Below are 19,283 nucleotides of genomic sequence, written 5' to 3'. Positions count from 1 at the left end.
ACATAAAAGAGAACCACACAGTATAATATACAGTATGTTTCATATAGTTATAGTTTTCCTTTTCTAATTCCATGATTAATATTAGTTCATTAATGTAATTTTAAAATACTCAGTAAACATTTTTTTAAATCCCTGACAAAGCATTCTGCAGTCACTGTATAATTATTCCCCTAAAAGCAATTAGTTTAATTGGTTTTTATTTTTCAGCAAGTTGAGCTTTGTTGGGTTGATCCACAATGACCATAGCTGTATAATTGGTGCTATTAACTGGAGACAAGCTCTGGTGTGCTGAGGGAGCAGAAGTGTTTCATTTCAGTTTCTTCTTGTACTTGTTACATCCACTCTGCTGTAATATCAACCAACTGAGGACAATATAGATGAACACACTGGACAAATAAACCTAATTTCTTTTGGATATGTTTCACATTTGATTTTAGGACAAGATGATTAATGGACCATGTGACTTTTTTTATTCATTTTATTGCCATCACTTCTGCTGGAAAAAAACAGCTGAGGCATTCCATATGAATGTCTTAATTAAGCCTCTACAACCAAAATGTTTCTTTGTTCTATTTTGCAGCACACTTGAAAAAAAAATACCAAGGGATTTAGGCATGAGTTTCTTTAGCACCCAAACCCAACAACCAAAGTTGCCCTTAGTTTATGGAACTTCATACCCTGAAGGTCCTTGGGAATTATGCACAGTACAATATCTAATTTGTGAATGGTTCTTTGAGGATTTGTAAAGGGTTATTTTTTAACAGTTTCCATTCATTAAAGACTGAAGCATTTGATGTAATTTTTTCCAGCAGTGTATATAAATTTCAGACATGCTTTGATAGCTTTTCTTTTTCTTATGGAAGGAGTTTCACACTAGCAACTTGTAGTAGAACTTTGTTTCGGCAACAAATCTCTCATCTAATCTTCCCTGGTGATTTGTAGCCTCTTTATACACCTACAAACCACTAGTATGCCATACATATCAGATGCTTCACTAGATAATATCATAGCTATTGTAGCGTGTGATTCTAGAGCAAGTTCCAAAATTGCAGAAAAATAGCTGATTGGGAATTAAGTTACAAATTGCTTGAAACTTCAGACATTCATTGACAGAAATTCATTTTTTCCTAGCAACAAAACAATAGGGGGAGCAATACCATAGATGCTACAAAACTGGCAGTGTGGTATGGTCTTAGGTAATATAATAATGATCTGTCTGCCTTGTTTTATTATTTTCCTTTACTGTTTGTCATTTATAACAGTCATATTTTACTTCCTGCATTGCAGAGTTGTCCAAATAACATTTTACAAGGTATAGTAGCACAGTTTGCTTCAACACTGCATCAACTTTCAAGGCTTAATGTACTTTCACTTAACCTATTTCCTATTCCCCGAAAAATGCCTTTTTGTATCACTTTTGTATAACTCTGAAATATAAATTACCTTTCATTTTTCGGTAGCCTAGTTTTTGCTTTTAAATCTGGCAGTTTGCCATTTTATCAATTTACATTTGTATGATTTCATTTTATTCACTGGAGAGAATAGAAAAATTGAGAGTACAAAACCTTTTGACCGACAGTGCATATATAAACATCCATACACATGTTAGTTTTGCTTTAAAAATAACCATATACATTGCAAAGGATTCTCAAAACACATTGAGTTAGATGTAGTGACAGTATCATCCATCATGCCTACTATGAACCAAAGCTCCTCTTTTAAAATTTGCCATTAGACAGCTCTCTATTGCAGAAGGGGACAGGTGATGTCCCTTCTGCAATAAGTGTTCTTACCTACCTGATCACTGCTCTAAAAATTAAGACTAAGTGCTGCACGATGAATGAACGAGTACTGTACATACAGCACCGTTCAGCTCTATGGAGAGGGGAGGGGGAGAACAATAGAGCGGCACCCTGCTGTGCGCTCTCTCCCTTCACTTCTATTAGGATCGTTCTTCGTCCACTGTCCGTGGAACCGCCAGGACAGTCGCTCGGACAATGGATGCTGTACACACGCCAGATTCTTGTCCGATATCGGCCCTGAGCCGATTATTGGGCGGGAACCATTGGACGTGTGTACGTAGCTTTATTCCAAAATGTAAAAATTGTGGTGATCTCCCATTTACACATATTCCATTCAATGAAATTGTAATTTTGACCTAAAAAATTCAAAATGACCCCTTAGGGCTCTCACAATAGATATCTGGAAATATGAGACTAATGAGACATGATTTGAATGTCCGAATTTCTGTTTATATTCTTGGCGGTTCAACCCCACCACCTCAGACAGCATATCTACCTAAATGTTTTACCCATGGATGAAACAGGCTTTTAGCCTTATTCCACTTTGGCCACCTGATTGGTACAGGATTCATTTCAGACATTTAGCAACCAGCCCTTGGATTCACCCCTTAAACACATCACAAATAGGAAATACGGATATAACATGATTACAAACATTTTTCTCAATTTCTACCTTGTGCAGTGGCAACCAGTATAACATATTTATCCAATGTATGGGTCTCTTTGCTACACATCTGGCATTTGACATATGGGGCTGCACTGTGGCAGTCTGTAGAAGCCCCTCATTTCCTACCAGAGCTCTCCCCTAGCCACCAGAAGCCCTACACCTTGTGTACCTTTTATCTTCTTGGCGTATTTACAGATGTTAGAGTGGATTGGAGGGGCATCACATCACACAAATCCACAGTGACCAGATCTCTGTACCTGGAAGCCCTAGGTAGATGGTAATTTCAGTTTTTGATGCAAATCGAGGAGGGGTGGTGTGGGTAAGGTACCTTTGTGCATAGGTACAGTTATCTTTTTAGGCCTGTCTCTCTGCAAAATAAACCATCCCACTTAACCCCCTCTAACCCACCCTGACAGTTTTTATTGTTTCCTCACCTAAGTATGTGATCCAGGTTCCTTCCTCTCCAGGTATAGGGGACCAAAAACCAGATCTGAAGATAGGAGAAAAAAGAAAGATATCTAAAATTGGACCTTCATAAAGATTCATCTGACAAAATAGAGTATTATATATACACTTAAGCATTTATGCATATTCCATTTCAAATGATGGGTTCAATATGACTATTGGTGAGCCTTAATGGGGGTTGCCTTTGAAATGTCAATGCAGACAAATCTAGCAGGATGACTCCAGCTGGGGTTTGGATCCAAGCAACTGGAAGGAAAGATAACACCTCCTTGAACAGGAAGATCACACCATACCAGGTGTGAGGTATGGGGGTTGTGCATGGAAGCATCTACTCCAAAGACTTCTCCAATCATCCTGCCTGGTGTATAAACATACCTGCTATCTGACGACCCCCAAAGGAGCCAGAGGACTTGCCCTCAATGCAACAATGACACCTATTGGAGAATATCAGCGGGCACCTGTCAGTGTATTTCCCGAAGTGGGGAGACACCTGAGAAAGGGGTGGACGCATGGGTGTGGCATGATGTGGCCAGGGGTCCAGGAGATGTATAAGAAGGGACAACAGCCACAAATCGTTCTCTTATATACATCCTATGCCTCTTAGACCTCTCTTTCTCTCCCTTTTTCCGTCAAGCTAAGGTGCAGGGTACAGAGGACAAACTCATAAGGTATTATTTACCTTGTCTATGTGATCCTTATTTAGCTTAATTGGAATAATTGTTGATTACTTGTTATGTCTTTACTCTGTTAATAAATATCTTGTTATTTAAGATCTGTGTGATTATTAAGCTAATAGAGACTTAGTAAAGATACTGTTTTTCCAGAAAGGGATAAGGGAAACAGAAAATTTTCCTTCACACACACACACACACCCGCGCGCGCGCAAACAGCATATGCTAGTGTACTCTTTTCCAGATCAATGAGTATGAATCCCATACAAGGACAATGCATCAAGTACAAAAAAACATCTCTAATATAGTGCAAATGAATTGTTCTCATTTCAGATTAAGCGCTGTTTGTTGCAACAGAAGGCAAAAACAATTTTTTTAAAAAATGATTCGAAATACCTTAGCACACCACAGCAATTTTCAAGCACAGAACACATGCAAACACAATTTTCAAGCACAGAACACATGCAAGACACAAATCAGCTGGATGCAGCAGACAGAATTGTAGTATGGGTATCACAAGTATAGGCTTAGTTAGATTACTGGTAAAGGCTGTTTACTGATTTATTCCAAATAAGACTTGTCCATTAAATATGAATGTGACAACCCAAAGTACACCATATAGCAGTGGTCCCCAACACCCGGACCGCAAACCAGTGCCACTCTGTGGCTGCTGAGTTGGGGGCCACAAATGACAGAAGGAAGGTGGCGTCGGCGGCCCTCCCTACACTGCTCCAAAGCTAGTGACAGTGTGACAGCGTGACAGCAGGAGCGCAACCAAGGGGAACGTGGGCGGCTCTCCTCACACTGTTTACACAGAAGCTGCTGAGAATGGCAGAGGAATGAATGTAAAGCTTACACTTATCTGCCTTTCCCAGCAGATCTGACAGCACTCCAGCTCTCTTACACTACTCTGCTATTCTCAGCTAGTGCACTGACAGCATTTTTGAAAATGCAGTGCATGGCAACATACGGCATTGCATTGTCATGCATTGTGCTGGTAAGGTTTGTTAGCATTGCTATTAAGAATTAATTGCAGTTTAGTTTAAAAGCGCATGGGATGTGTGTTGTCATGAAATGCATTGCATTAGTGGAAACCATTCCTCTATCACACTCAACGAGCGTGTTTCCCCTTATGCCAAAGTCCAGCCATTGACAGCATAGCAAATCCATGTACTAAAAGTACAAGTAGTCTCCGGGTAAGGACATGCGACATACAGACAACTCCTAGATATGAACAGGGTTTCCCTGCTCCCTTGTGTGCAAGACAGAGGCTGGATGGGGGGAGGGAGGCAGTTTGCATGACTTGCAGAAGAAATCTTTAGCTAAACACAGTGGAGGTTGTGGGTGATCTTAGGAGGGTGAGCTCTTTCTGCAGGCTTTCTATGCATGCGTGAGATTAGCAACTTTTTTCCCATTTGACGAAAGGGCTCCCTGGGCATGTGCAGAAGGAGCACTCAAGAGCCTCCCGAGATGCTTGACATAAGTATTCCGGGAGGCTCTGCACTCCCAATCATTCTCGATCGGCTAGGCGATTGAGAATTAGGGGGCGGTGCTGCACCTTTTTTTGTTTTTAAACACAAACAGAATTTTTAGCCTCCATAAAAGGGTTGTCTACCCTTTTATGTAAAGTGAAAATTCTGAGTTTAGGTACACTTCAATGAATGTCTAGACTCCATAAAGTTTTTTTTTTTTGCTTTGTTTGCGATTTCCTCACATTGAGGATTTTATACAGTAACTAACACCATGCTGCCTAATATGTTGAGAGAGATGTCTGTCCTCACTGCATTTATTAAAATATTGTACCTGTTCTAAGTTACATACAAATTCAAAGAACAAACCTATAGTCCCTATATCATATGTAACCTGGGGACTACCTGTATTGACAAGTAGTAGTGTTTAAAGCCAGGTCAGAAATGGAGGTCAACATAATCTCTCAGCAGAAGGTCTACTTTAAGCATGTTTTGATTCACAAATGCAACTTGCATTCTGCTTGCATTTGAATTCAGTGTCAGAAACTTTAAAATCAATTCAGAATTTATAGGCAGGTGTATCTGACCTCTTCTAAGCCCCATCAACCTACTTTGACAGGCTTTAGGTCCCCATAGTTGGGGATAGAAGCAGTTCTGATACAAACAAAAGCCTATAGATATAAATGCTAACTAATATACTACATCAATATTACTATATTACTTAAAAATTCAGTCTGCGTGGGGCCTATGGACAACAGAGCCCATTTTCATCTAAAACATATTGATAGAATAAGATTGATTTGGGTACATTTAGAAACCTAAATTTTAGTCATTAGGACATTACAAAGTGCAAAAGTTCATGGCAAAACAATCAGTTTAAAGTTGTCGAATTTGTAAAAGATTTTTTCGACTGAAAATGACATTAGAAAAAGAATCTTAGTTTATACTTGGGTCACACCACCAGGTGATGCTGTGCCTTCATGTAAGTGTAAGCAAACTCTTGCAATTTTTGACATTATTAGTTTGTTACACACGTTACATGAGGACACAGCACAATCTGCTGGCATTCAACAATAATGCACAAAAGCTGATTTAAGAGCAAGCAATAAAATAATTCACAACTACAAAAAATTGTTAAAAATGGAAAAAGATAAACATACTGAGCCAATGGAATTTTATTTTTTGCCCCTTTAAATACGTGTTTTTTTTTTAATGCATCATGCATATATTTATTTATTTATATTATTTTATTGGCATGTCTGTTTTAAATGTTAACAGTGATGACTACATTTAGTGCTCTAGGTTCATACTCAAGTCGATGTTTTTCTAAGTAAAAATAGATACTTCAATTTATACTCAGATAGAATTATGTTCACATATATACAATATGTTTCATAACACAGTATAAGCAGATTTCAGTGACTTCTCTTACCTATTCTAAACAGCTGCTAATATGCATACAATCGTTTATTTAATCGCAAAGCCAATGTATACAGAATGAGCCTTAAAATGAATCAAGTATTTAAATATTCTTAACATGTAATAAGCAGTAAGCTTAGCTGTAGGCACTGCAATTAATATTCTTCACAGAACAATCACTGAAGTCTTTTTTGTTAGCTTCTCAGACTGCCCCCAGAGCACCTGCTTTCCTTTTAGACAGCAGAAAGGCCACAAAGTCATTGCTGGCAACAGGGATCCAGGTGAGTTGAGATGCTAAGAGAATCCACCTAAAGCTTTATTACTCTAGGCAACACCTTAAAGTACCCTCACTTTCCTTCTCATCCCACTGTGTAATGTCCCTTTTTAAATTTTTGTTTCCTATTAGTGTATATATAAATCTTCTGCAGTCCATTTAATGACCTTTTCTAAGCCTCTAACATCATTAATAAAGGGACTGCAGAAGACCTAACCTTGGGGTCAAGGAGGAGAAATCCAAAGTCTCTACCAGTCTCTGTGACATCCTTAGCACAGGAGTTACAATCATGTAGTACCTTGACTCAATGGATTGCTTGGTGACTCCACGAAGTGGAGTTAAAATAACTAACAGGACAGAAAGTATATAGCTTAAAAGGAGATAGTCAGGACAGCACAGATGGATAGGAGTGGGCTGGATAAACACACTTCCAATTTTTATCGTTCCAATCGAACGACGAACGATCGATTGGGCAAAAAATCGTTCGTAAAAAAGTAACCAACGACGCCGACGAACGAGGAAAGTCGCTGGAAACGAACGACCGGACCGACGGATCGGATTGGGCGACGATCGTTGAACATCGTTCGTGTGTACGGTCGTTCGTTGATCGTCCATGTTCAGAGCATGCGTGATGAACGAACGTCCGTTCACTTTCCTGTCGTGCACATAGTTCCTCTATCGCTCAAACGATCGTATCTATTGTGTGTACAATATCTACGAACGATCGTGTCGTTAACTCTATGTGCAGGATCGGTGCTATACGATCGTTCATATATATCGTGCATGAACGTTCGTCGTTCGTTTTCCAACGATAATAATTGGAAGTGTGTATGTAGCTTTAGTCTTGTAGTCAATCAGACAGTAAATAAAGATAGCTGAAGATATCTGATGCAGCTTCTAAATCTTGTTGTGTGGATGTAACAATGTACAAGGAAATGGGACTAATAACTTTCAGCAAAAAGGAGGTCTATCTACAAACTTCTGCTATCAACTTTAAGAACTGTTTGTTTCTTTTGTTCCATGGTGCCTGCATTGACAGATATAAGTGAGGGTTGTTGAAAAATAATGCACAACTTTTTAAAAATATCTTAATAGTAAATGAGCTTACCTTAGATGCATGGTTATAAAACCAAAGGATATTTTGACACATTAACACAAATTTACAGCCAAAGAATATTTCTGATAAAAGATCTTTTCATAAATGTGCCTCCATCAATCTCCCAAAACATGTATGTTGCAGGAGGAAAAGTGAGTCAGACACCTAAGATGTCACCCTGATTCTGTCGACAATAGTGTTAATCCAACATGTCCCAATCAAACCAGGTTATGTTGCTGGCACCTAGGATCAAGTATCTGTAGTCTCTGTTGGCTCATGGATTATGATCCCTGTTTTAATATGCAATATAAAACACACATATTTACTACCTTAGGAAAAGTATGTATTTCTAAACTGAAGTGTTCCATGACACCATAAAAATAGACCACAAGTGAAGAATAAGCTTCCTTTTACTCAGTCCATGTATTATAAATGTATTATATGTTAAACATTTTTAAACTGTCTCCTAAGGAGGCTTTTGGTACCAGACAATTACAGTAATACATCAAACGTAGTTGGTCATTTCATGAAGATTATGCTACTATGTTAAAGTATTTAACATTAAATGTTAAATTTAATGATTTCTGTTTCACCATTGGTGATAGGTTAGCTTAAGAAATCTAGTTCAAAATTAAAACATTGCATTAATATCCTGCTGTTTTCAAACATTCCCTCCTGCTGTTACTTAATGGCTTCAGTTGCCAGCAGGGAAAATTGATAGCTGGACACTGAAATTTGCAAGCTCTGAGCACAGGCATTGATTGCTTACTGTTATTCTGCTTGCTTGATATGTTTTACTGTTGCCTGTAGTTCATCATTTTAAGGGTACAGCAGTGTAAGGCATTAGTATGGCTTAAGGCTTTTTTTCTCTCTCTTAGGGCTTATTTTCTCTTTCAAGTCATTCTATGTTGTAAAAAAATGTCATAATAAAAAGTTTTTTTTTATAATTCATTTGATCCATATTCTACCATGTCTATCAAAGGCCAAATGCAGTCTTACAAGCAAAAGGTTAATTATTGACAATAAAAGTTAGTGATGATAGTTGAAAAACAGAACTTTTTTTATTCACTGATAAAGTAGTAAGATCTTCCACAGCTCTTTTACAAAGTATGTGTTCATATGACCAATTGTCTCTTTGAGGAGCTTGATGTCCCTACCATAGTCATGGGGGAAAACTATTTAACCTGACATTTTTTAGGATACTGAAAACCAAACTATACAAACTACATGCAGATAATGTCCTTGTTTGGACCTGGGACTTAAATGCTAACTTACTGAAATTAGTGACTGAACAGGATAATATCGACTTGAAACCCACAGAACGATCTCATAGCCTTATCTTGTGAAATACAACCTTACCTACTGGGCCAGAATTGTCCCTCCTTATTGCTATTGACTATTGTTTGAATTACAACTACTTTGATGGTTGTACAGTTTATTCTTCTTTGAGAGTTTATGTTCTGGCTCATATAAACACTTGTGCTTGCTATATACTGAATGTGATTTTGAAAGCTGTTTTTGTACTTTGTGAATTCTTTAATAAAAATTTGAATTAAAAAAAAATATTGACTTCAGAGGAGAAGTGCTGTGTATAGCCTGGACCCTAAGAGGCAAAAAATTTGAAGACTAAAGCTGTGTACACACAACAGAAAATCGTTGCCCAAGATGAACTGTGGCACTCATCTATGTGAAGAATGTGACCTGTACAGTGGTTGCCTGACGTCGTTCATCAATGAAAGAGTTCAGCATGGTTCCGCCCACTTGTCCTCCAAACCCCCCACCCCAGACCAAAAGGGGGCTGTGTGTACAGCACTGGTTCATCTGTCAGTGGAAATGTTAATTTCCAGCAACAAAACTCCTACGTCCGATGGTAGCTTAACACCTGTACCTGGAGCACCACAAGGTTCTTACGCTTGTTACACTTGCTTAGGTCAGGTTTAATGCACATATAAAAACATATTTAGTGAATGAATGGCGGTCTCCCATAAAATTGCTTATATAATACAAGGTATTTTTAACTTAAGTCATTCTGCCCACACTTGTATTCACCTATAAAGAAAACAAAATTCTATAACTGTATATTGTTATGATTATGTTTACAAGGGTGCCATTTCTTCCTTTTAACATCACATAAAAGAAAAGATTAAGATAGGACAGTTATCTTAGTCAAGAAAAATGTGAGTAGAAGGGAAGGTTAAACTGATGAATAAAAAAATATTAGACTTATGACCTCTCTGCAGTCAATGTTTTTATTTTCTGGATGTTGAAGCAAGGTGGAAGCGATGGTAATTTTATGAAGACTGCCTGCTAAGCGGCTAAAAAATTGATGAATTTAATCATTTATTATCTTTTGAGCCTTGTGTTTTCTCCAGTCTGCCTTTTTCTGCCAGTCTATGACTTTTTCACCTTACCTGTTCTAGTAACACCATTTGCGAAGTGTTTGCAAACATGGAGAACAAATGGCTTCCTATAGTTACCTGTGTTACCACTGTGTAGCCTAAATCATAAGGAGTTCTTTGTGTTCTTTGTTCTATCAGTGATCGATCGATAGTTACTAATTTCAATGAATCACATGTAATTTTAGTAGCACGCTAAAATTAAAATAAAGGACAACAGTCAGAAAAACCTGACCCACAAAGCACTACGGAAGTACTTTCTCTGACCTGTGTTGCCAATGGTTTAAAACCTCAGGATAGAGGATTACATTGTCTTTTTCTTTTCATTTAACACAAGCCTTCTCTTTGTGTCTGTCTGATGTTACATACACCGTGTTGCCAACCTGTCGTCCCATCAGCCACTTGGTATTACTAGGAAAAAAACACCGGGGATGAATACATGTGTCTTCAGTCACATGCTGTAATTTGTTCCAGTCTGAATGTTGGCTGCCTAAGGTACATATATTTTGGGATTACTCCTTACTCCTACTTTGCAAATATGAAAAAAACCTCCATATTAACGTGGTATTACATATGGCTGCAAAACAAATCTCTTAAGTATCTCTTCCCTATGTAGCTATATTGGTACTTCAATGGCCAGACAAATTCCCACTGGAATATTACAAGCAGTTGCCACCTTTTAGTAATTTAACATTTTCTTTTCTATTGATTTTTGGTCAATTCTATCTTATCATGAAAATGTTTATTTTTGGAGGTTTTTAAAATTGTACATCATGGGATAGCAGTACTATAAAGTCTGAAGAAGTAGCTTATCTCTGTGAAACATCACTTTATATACTGTGGTCTGGCAACCCTCCCTGTAAAAGGGTCTTTTGGCCTCCAACATCACCATCTCTCATTTTTCCATGTCTTTCCTTTTTTCGTTTGTGTTTCACATTTTTTGTGTTTTCATTCTTTAAATGAAAAACAAGCAGAGAAAATGTGCAATGACAATTATAAAGTAAGTTAAGTTAGTTGAAGTCATAAAACAATTTTTGCTTTGTATTACATTTAATATATTTTGGGTCACCATTAATTGATAAACTGACCGCTGTAAAAAAAAAAATAATTACATTGCAGAACAATTCAATGTCACTTAGTAATTTATTAAAGCAAAATCAGGACAATTACAACCTAAAACACACTGCCTACTCTCTTAAACGTTTTCTCAGGCAACAGGTTGAGCTACCAATGTAGACCAACATGGTCACAAAGTTCAACAGGAGATTATGAGAAATGGTTTACCTACACCTGCCCTTATGTCCAATCTTAAAAACCCTATTAAAATAAATATCAGAATTCAAAGAAGAATATATAAAGTTTTAATGTAGTCATCTAATAAAAGTGGTCAGTAGAATTAAGTGCTATATCTGACATTTCTTTTTTTTTTGGTATTTGTCAGCTCATCTCTGAAAGCTAGACAACATTTCACTCAATCTAGACTGCTTTGCATTTCAGTGCCCTTTAGAGTTAGAAGATTCAATCTGTGAGTTTGACGAGCACTCAAGCCAAGCACAGCATCTAGGATGTCTGTGAAGGTTGCATTCAGCCACATCCAGACTATTACAGATGCAATTACGTCCTCTCGCTGTCCAAACTGTCTGATTTCTGTCACCAACATGGCAACCTGACATCTCTGATTCCTCGCTTATGTGTTTGGGAAAATTAAACATTTCCTTCAAACATTATTTATGCATTGTTGGAGAAATGAAACAAACAGCCAAGCAGATGTAACTGCCCAGATTAAAGCATTTGCTAGGCTTTTTCCCAATTCAGACAGCATATCAGCCTGGTGGGGATCTCAGTCTAAAAAGAGGAATTATGCAGTGCTTTGTTAACAAAGAATTGCAATTATATTAGACAAAACATACCCTGTGGCAGTGTAATATATAGATATAAATATATATAGTGCAAAACACATTTAATAGAAATAAAAAGAACCCACATAAAACATTAGGTCAGTTCATCAAGATTCTTTCTTCTTCTTACAAAGCATTTAGATGGCTCAAAGTCATTTGGATGGTATTAATAATAAAAATAAATCACCAGCAGGGCAGCTAAATGCACAAGTAGAATGCAAGGATAAAGTTCAGCAGCCTGAAACACCATTAAAGGAATCTATCACATTAAAACAGATTTAGGCTTCACCTTTGCAAATCAAGCTGCCTCTTTAGAAAAGGATTTGCAAGAATATATTTGTACTTTTATCCCCAATGCCTGCAATCAATCCTTTGTAGGGGTTTTACAGTATTTGCAACCACTGTACCAATAATCCTGTGCAGCTGCCTGTGACATTACTATATAACCTCCTTGCCTGCATATATGTGCAGCTGTCACAGTATTTCCAACCTCTGTGTCTACAAACTTGAAAAGCTGTGACCGCTGAAACACTTTTCGATTGGGGTAAGTTGTTGCAATGAACATTAAATGCATTGGCTTGTTGCAGAGTCATTTATTTTAAATAGCACCCAAAGCCTTTAGGCAACACAGCTCCAGCGCACATGTTTTGCAACACACCACAATGTGTGGTAATACACTACCACACATAGGGCTCTATTTATAAATGTTCTGCCCATTCAATTTGCCTGTCAGATCATTTACAGCCATTCGAATCCCTATAAAGTGCTTGTTTCAATGCATATTTAAACCAAGACTCATTCTGCCACCTAGTGGGCAATTATCAAAAAAACCACAGCAGTCTGAATTGTAAATGCTGTCTCTTGTAATGGATAGACCACTAAATCTAGGTTGAATTTGAAAGGGGAACAATTTATAAACACACCCCATTATGATGCAACTGAATGAAAAAAAGGCTGCATGTCCATTTTTAGTGCATTCCTGTGAGCTGTGATCCCCAATCAAAATGTAAAGGCTGACAAAGACAACACAAACAGGATCTCTGTCAGAATCAAATACAGAGGACTGCTTTTTGTGGCTATACTTCAAAATATGTTTAATATGAATACTTATGTTCCATATAAAAAAGTAGTAGTACAATAATATACAATGTTAATAACAAAAACACAAAGAAAAAGGCCAGGTTTACTATACACAGGCAACCTGTCAGTATATCATTCCCACTAATAATATCTTATCAGGTGGCCTGTGTATAGTAAACCTGGCATTTCTCTTTGTGTTTTTGTTATTAACATTGTATAATATTGTACTACCTTTTTATATGGAACATAAGTATTCATATTAAACATATTTTGAAGTATAGCCACAAAAAAACCACAGTCCCTTCTCTCTGTTTTCCTGTTTTTGATATATTACCTCTGGGGTAGGCAAACAATACACTGATTAAGCAATAAGAGTTACGAATTTTCCTCTCCTATTTTTGCAAAGACAACACCTATGCAATCCTGGGCAGCAGTGATTGTTTATACAACTGTATGTCTAATCATAGCCAGTGCATTTGTGATATTTACAGTTTCAACAGTGCACTTACCAAGTGGTCACAGTCAGGCATTTTTTATATTGATGAAAAGCAATTGGGGAGCAGAGATGAGATTTTTCTGAATCAAGCTGTGATGTTATGGGGTATCTGTCAGAATCAAATACAATGTCTGATGGAGTAATACTTTTAGGAATTGCTGTACCAACATCTGGACTGTAGATGTTTCTGCTATCAGTTATATCCCGAATGTGTTTTATTTTATACAGTGTACCAGTTACTAAATCAATTTAAAAAGTTTCCCCTAGATATTGTGTATATATTTTTATCACATACTAGTAGTTTAGGAGTTGGAAATATAAACAGTGTTTATTTAGTTATTCTACCCATAAATGGCATAGCTTTCAATATTTTTGTTGCACAGATGTAGAAATATTAAATAACTATTTCAGCCCCAGATAAAATAAATAAATGAAATACTGGGTGACAGAGAACTTCTTTCTCTTCCTATCTGTGTCTGGACAGGGACACGGGATACAGTCATTATTTGCTTCCACACAACTCGGTGTCATCAAAATTATTTTTTTAAATAAGCACTCATTTTCCACATGATAAAACCAGAGGTTACCAAATGTACACAATTTTCAATAAATAAACACTGCCCTGGAGTTGGAACCCAAGCAATGTTGGTTTTCTTAGTGTGCTGCTTCATTCCATGATAAATAGGTACACAGCCAAACCTGTTTACAAAAGCATTGTTTTATTATACAAAAATATAAATGTACATATTAACAGCTCACCAAGTTACATAAGGATGAATTTGCTCCTTTACAAACAAAAAGGAAAATACATTGAAAATGAATAGATTGATGTGATCGCACATGGGGAGACTGACACCTAGTGTTCAATCTAATAATAATCTAAGCAAATAAGTATCAATGGGTTTGTACTTTGTTTACTTCACATAAGTGCAACATTTCTAAACAAAATGTATTTTAACAAAAATACAATGGGATTTTAAAATTTTCAGGAAAACAAACATCTTTAAAAAAACATGACCTATATTACCAAGGATTTAAGAATCACTTTAAATCAACACAGAGTTACTTGGACCCTTTCACCTGATTAAAAAAAGAAAATGTACATTTTACATAAATACACGGTAGAGTTGACAATTCTGTCTTCAATACCAAGCCCTGTATTCATTCTTCACTTAATACCTATGAATGTTTATCTTATTTCCAAATATTGTGCTATAGAGGGCAGAAATATTTAAGGAAAACCTTCACATATTCTATGCTACTAATTTTTTTTTTTACATATAAGGAAATTATATAAATGGATGAAACAGAGATCAAGAATACTTTCTTTCAGATGTTTCGATAACATACAATCCATGGTCATGCAGTCAGAAGATATTTATATCCAAGTGTTTCTTTTTGGTTCTACATTTGAGTATTTTTCTTCTTCTTTTAGGTCACATATTTCTTTATATATATCCAATGTCACTATTTTATGATTTTTTTCTTTACGATACATGAGTGAATCCTCTTGCATAGCAGCATTTTTAGGTTTTGTGTTGAGCATCAGAGGAATTTGTGTCAGTGAAATCAGAGGAAGTTACAATCCACTTACTATCATTTATATGTAGTTAGTAATTGCTCTAATATTGAAATATTTATCCTCCTTTTGTAGGTAATATTTGCTCACATAAAAGATTCACTTCTGTGAAAATGGTAATTATATTATAAATCATTACCAAGTTATCATGGTTGTTATCTAAACATCACAATGGTATTGTTTTGGATGTATTGATTTTATGCTTATTTATATCTTTTCCTGATAAATGTAACATGGCACAACACATTTTAAATTCCAGTTAGTTGCATAGATATTATAAAACAATACATTATATAGAACTCAAACAAATAATTATTTTTAGTTTTGTATGAACTTTATCTGATTGTCTTTCTCATATTAAGTTTAAATTGTTCTAACTACCGGCATAGAATCTTGGCGCTTACAATGTTTTTCCACACGCCCCCTCCTTTCCTTTGTTCCTGTTTGTCCTTCCTTCCCCACGCCTACACTTCTTCTTTTCTACTGTTGTTTAATTCTTCCTTTAATTCTCTTTTTTTCTTTTGCAACAAGAATACTAAGTTCCTGTAACAGAATGACTATTGAGTAATTGTTTTCATTACCATAAGGTGACATGCTGTAAATTGTTTCTATGTCTTTTTTGTAATGTATTTTACTACAATACTGAATGCCTCCTTTTTTGTTTATATTTTATGCTGTTTTCTACCCGTTTTCTACCTGACGGATTAAGTTCTGTATATGTCTGTTTTTATTGGTTGCTAATAAAAATAAAAAATAAATTGTTCTAACTTTCTCTGTAGACCAAATAGTAACTCAAATATCAATTGCCACTTTTAAAATAAATCTGCTGATTTTTAGCAAATGACATGCATTACAGTTACTGATTCCACATGGGCTTTACAAAACAGAAAATAATGCTGTATTTCCAGGTGGTAAAAACATTAAATGACATCAGTGAAGCAGTTCAAAGCCCAGGTGCTGTATAATGATCTGCACAACAAACTGCAGGTAAATATTTGCCTAGAACTGTACATTGTATAGCCACAGATCCACAAGCATAGTGTGGGCTTGAAGCAACAGAGGCGACCTGGTGTAGAGAAACAAGACTCTGCGCCATTTATCTAGGGGAGAGATGGCAACAGACTGGACTATGGCTACTAAAAGACAAGCTGGCAGAGACAGGGCGACTTAATGAACCTGCTGCTAACATCTTAGTTCGATATTACAGGACACCTTTACAAGTTTTGTGGAATCACAGCTTCAGCGGATCAGAGCTGCTTAAACAGCACCAGGGGGTCACAATTCATACCATATTCGTATGTCATTCTTATAGTCTGAAGCCAATTTAGGGGGACACAAATTACCCTAACAGTATGTTTTTAGGGTGTGAGAGGTAACTGGAGCATCTTGAAGAAAACCTGGGAAACCAAAAGCAACAAACTAGGTATTGGATTATGCTTTATACTCACAACTAATAATCTGTTTACACACAAAGCAAGTAGAGGAAAGGATATACCATGACCCATTGGGAGTCTCTATTTCTGGAGTTCCACACATGCATTTGAAAAGTTCAATAACTCGTATGTTTGATCTGGCTCAATCAAGGGGGGGACCCTGTTCTCATTAAGGGTTCAACATTTCTATTGTCAAGAAAGTATAAACCCATTTAAGCTGTAAAGTTGTTTTTTTTATTTACTAAACACAACAGAAAATATTGCCTGTTATTAAATGCTGTGTGAGAAAATGTAGTTGAGTTCTGTTTACAGACAGCATTCACCACATGAACCTCTGAGTGTCTTCACTATCAGGCCAATGAAAAGTCTTATTAAGAAACAAGTGAAAAGTAAATATGTTGACCACAACATAGAGTTATAGCTCTAGAAGAAGTTTGCCTAAAGATGGAATGGATGTATTCATTTTAAATATGAGGTATGGCAGGATAAAATACCGGAATTCCATGAGCTTCTGAGGAATGGTGGCAGCTAATATACACACAAAGAACATCATGAGCCACAGTATGGACTTAGACTTCAGAGCATCCATAAAACTCCAAGCTGCAAAAAGATAACCAGGAACCAACAAATACCGTACCAATTCATGTCTCTGGAATATTTTTTTCCAGACATAAAATGTGTAATGTCTATTATCAGCAATCAAATATTTGTGAACATAAGTAAACTTCCATATTAAAAGCAGAGAGAGGAAAATTACAAATGTGTATAGGAAAGGATGTTTCCAAACAGACCTGAAAAAGTCTGCAATTTTTTGAGCTGAAATTGTGACTGGAAAGGAAAATACCAATGTAAACGCAAAAAAATAAAAGAGCTGGGGAAAATTCAAACAGGCCTCATGATTACTTCTGTCCCCTACTACTATACCACCATTGATTACAATAAAAGCCAGGAAAACTAAAACTAAAGTGATGTATGGCCAGGTTAGCTTGAAGAGTGTCAGTATGTTCCTGGGATACAGACAGTATTGGATAAGGAATTTTACAGCTGCAGCTACTTCTGAACAAGCACCTTTAGGGGAGGCCTTTTCATCATTCTTCTTCTGATGAGTCTTCCAAGCTTCCGTCACTTTTTCAACTATAATGTGCCCAGCACAGAAAATGATCCAGATGATGTTTGTCTGGCGGAAACAAACTGCACAAAGCCCTAGAAGAGCTGCACTTTTATGATTTCCATAGAGGCACATTAAATAAGTAAAAAGGACAAAAAATGTAGAGCCGGCATCTGTGTAGTAGAGGAATGTGAAAAAATACAACGTTGGAAAGATATAAAGTGTAAAGGTGAATAAGATTCTTCTAACAACTGAAACCTGAAAAAAAGGACACAAAGCGTTTAAGTACTGCGCACTTATCAGGTGTTCATCTTCACGTTAATTATGTCTAAATCAACTGTAGTATTTCAATTGTTTTATTAAAACAAAAATGTGCAAACTGTGTCATCTCCAAGCTGAACTTTTAGCAAACACATCAAAGCTTTACGTTAAAAGTAGTATATGCACTTGCAGAATTTGTGAATTGTGTGTGTTTTTTTTTGGTCTCACAGCTGCTGTACATAGGACCTGGGATTCTTAATAACTTGTGGGTTTCCAGGTACTCAACCCAGAGGTTAAAGTTTTTCCATGCCTTCCTCTTAAGCATCTTTCAGATTTGTGGTCTAAAACTGTGCCATGAGTCACTGCAAGGCATATAGCAAACTGCAACATGTGTAATTCTTCCTTCAAAGAAGAAAAAAAATGCGAGCCCAGCAACATTCCTACTTCCAGAACCTGCTGCAACCCCCTGAAAACAAAAATAATTCCCAAGTGCACTCATTAGGTTGAATGGAAGTGGTTAGGGGTGCTGCTGAATGTGTTGTAAACCAATGTGGTTTACCACAAGATATAAATTAGCCTTAGGATGCCATTATGCTTCTACCCTGGCATTGGGCAGACAGCACATCATTGTACAGAACCACATGGCACTTTCCTAGTCTTGGTCTGTGTTCTCAGTTTCCATTTGATAGAAAGGTGTAAAAAAGGATTAAGAAAACAAAATGACCACGTATCCGACTGCTTCCAAAAAGTGAAAATAATTCCTACAGAAAACTTCCTGCATATACATGACTATATCACTTCCCTCAGATGGTAGAACCGTCCACCTCGTCTCCCTCTATACCAGGGTTTCTCAGCAAGGGTTCAGTGGAACTCGAGGGCTCCTTCAGAGGCTGCTAGGGGTTTCTTGAGCAATTTAGACCTCTCAAGTCAGTTTACTGACATTAATAATCTTTTTAGCTAACTGTAAAGGTGATATTTTTCTTACTGACCAGCAATGTAAGAGGCATTCTTCCCATTGACCACCACACTAATGTACTGGAAGCTGTGGATATAGTAATTATAGCAGGGATCCATTGGAATTTATTTCAAGGGTTATCTAATGTTAAAAATTTAAAAATGTCAAGAAACACAAAAGCTAACACAGATTAGCAAGTATATATGCATACACA

General features: G+C 36.7%; 1 protein-coding gene across 1 annotated transcript in view; it reads right to left on the bottom strand.

Annotated features, from left to right (window-relative positions):
- Positions 1-14,435: 14,435 nt before the first annotated feature.
- The window catches only part of ALG10 (ALG10 alpha-1,2-glucosyltransferase), an 11,503-nt gene continuing 6,655 nt past the window's right edge, over positions 14,436-19,283 (bottom strand). The window contains exon 4 of the mRNA XM_072401629.1: positions 14,436-18,111. Coding sequence (XP_072257730.1) covers positions 17,161-18,111 — 951 coding nt within the window. The 3' untranslated portion in view covers positions 14,436-17,160. The remainder of the gene's footprint in view (positions 18,112-19,283) is intronic.

Source organism: Pyxicephalus adspersus, chromosome 2, assembly GCF_032062135.1.
Source record: "Pyxicephalus adspersus chromosome 2, UCB_Pads_2.0, whole genome shotgun sequence".
In the NCBI taxonomy this organism is placed as follows: Eukaryota; Metazoa; Chordata; class Amphibia; order Anura; family Pyxicephalidae; genus Pyxicephalus; species Pyxicephalus adspersus.
Note: the sequence above shows the minus strand (reverse complement) of the source record. Positions and strands in the feature narration are given on the sequence as shown.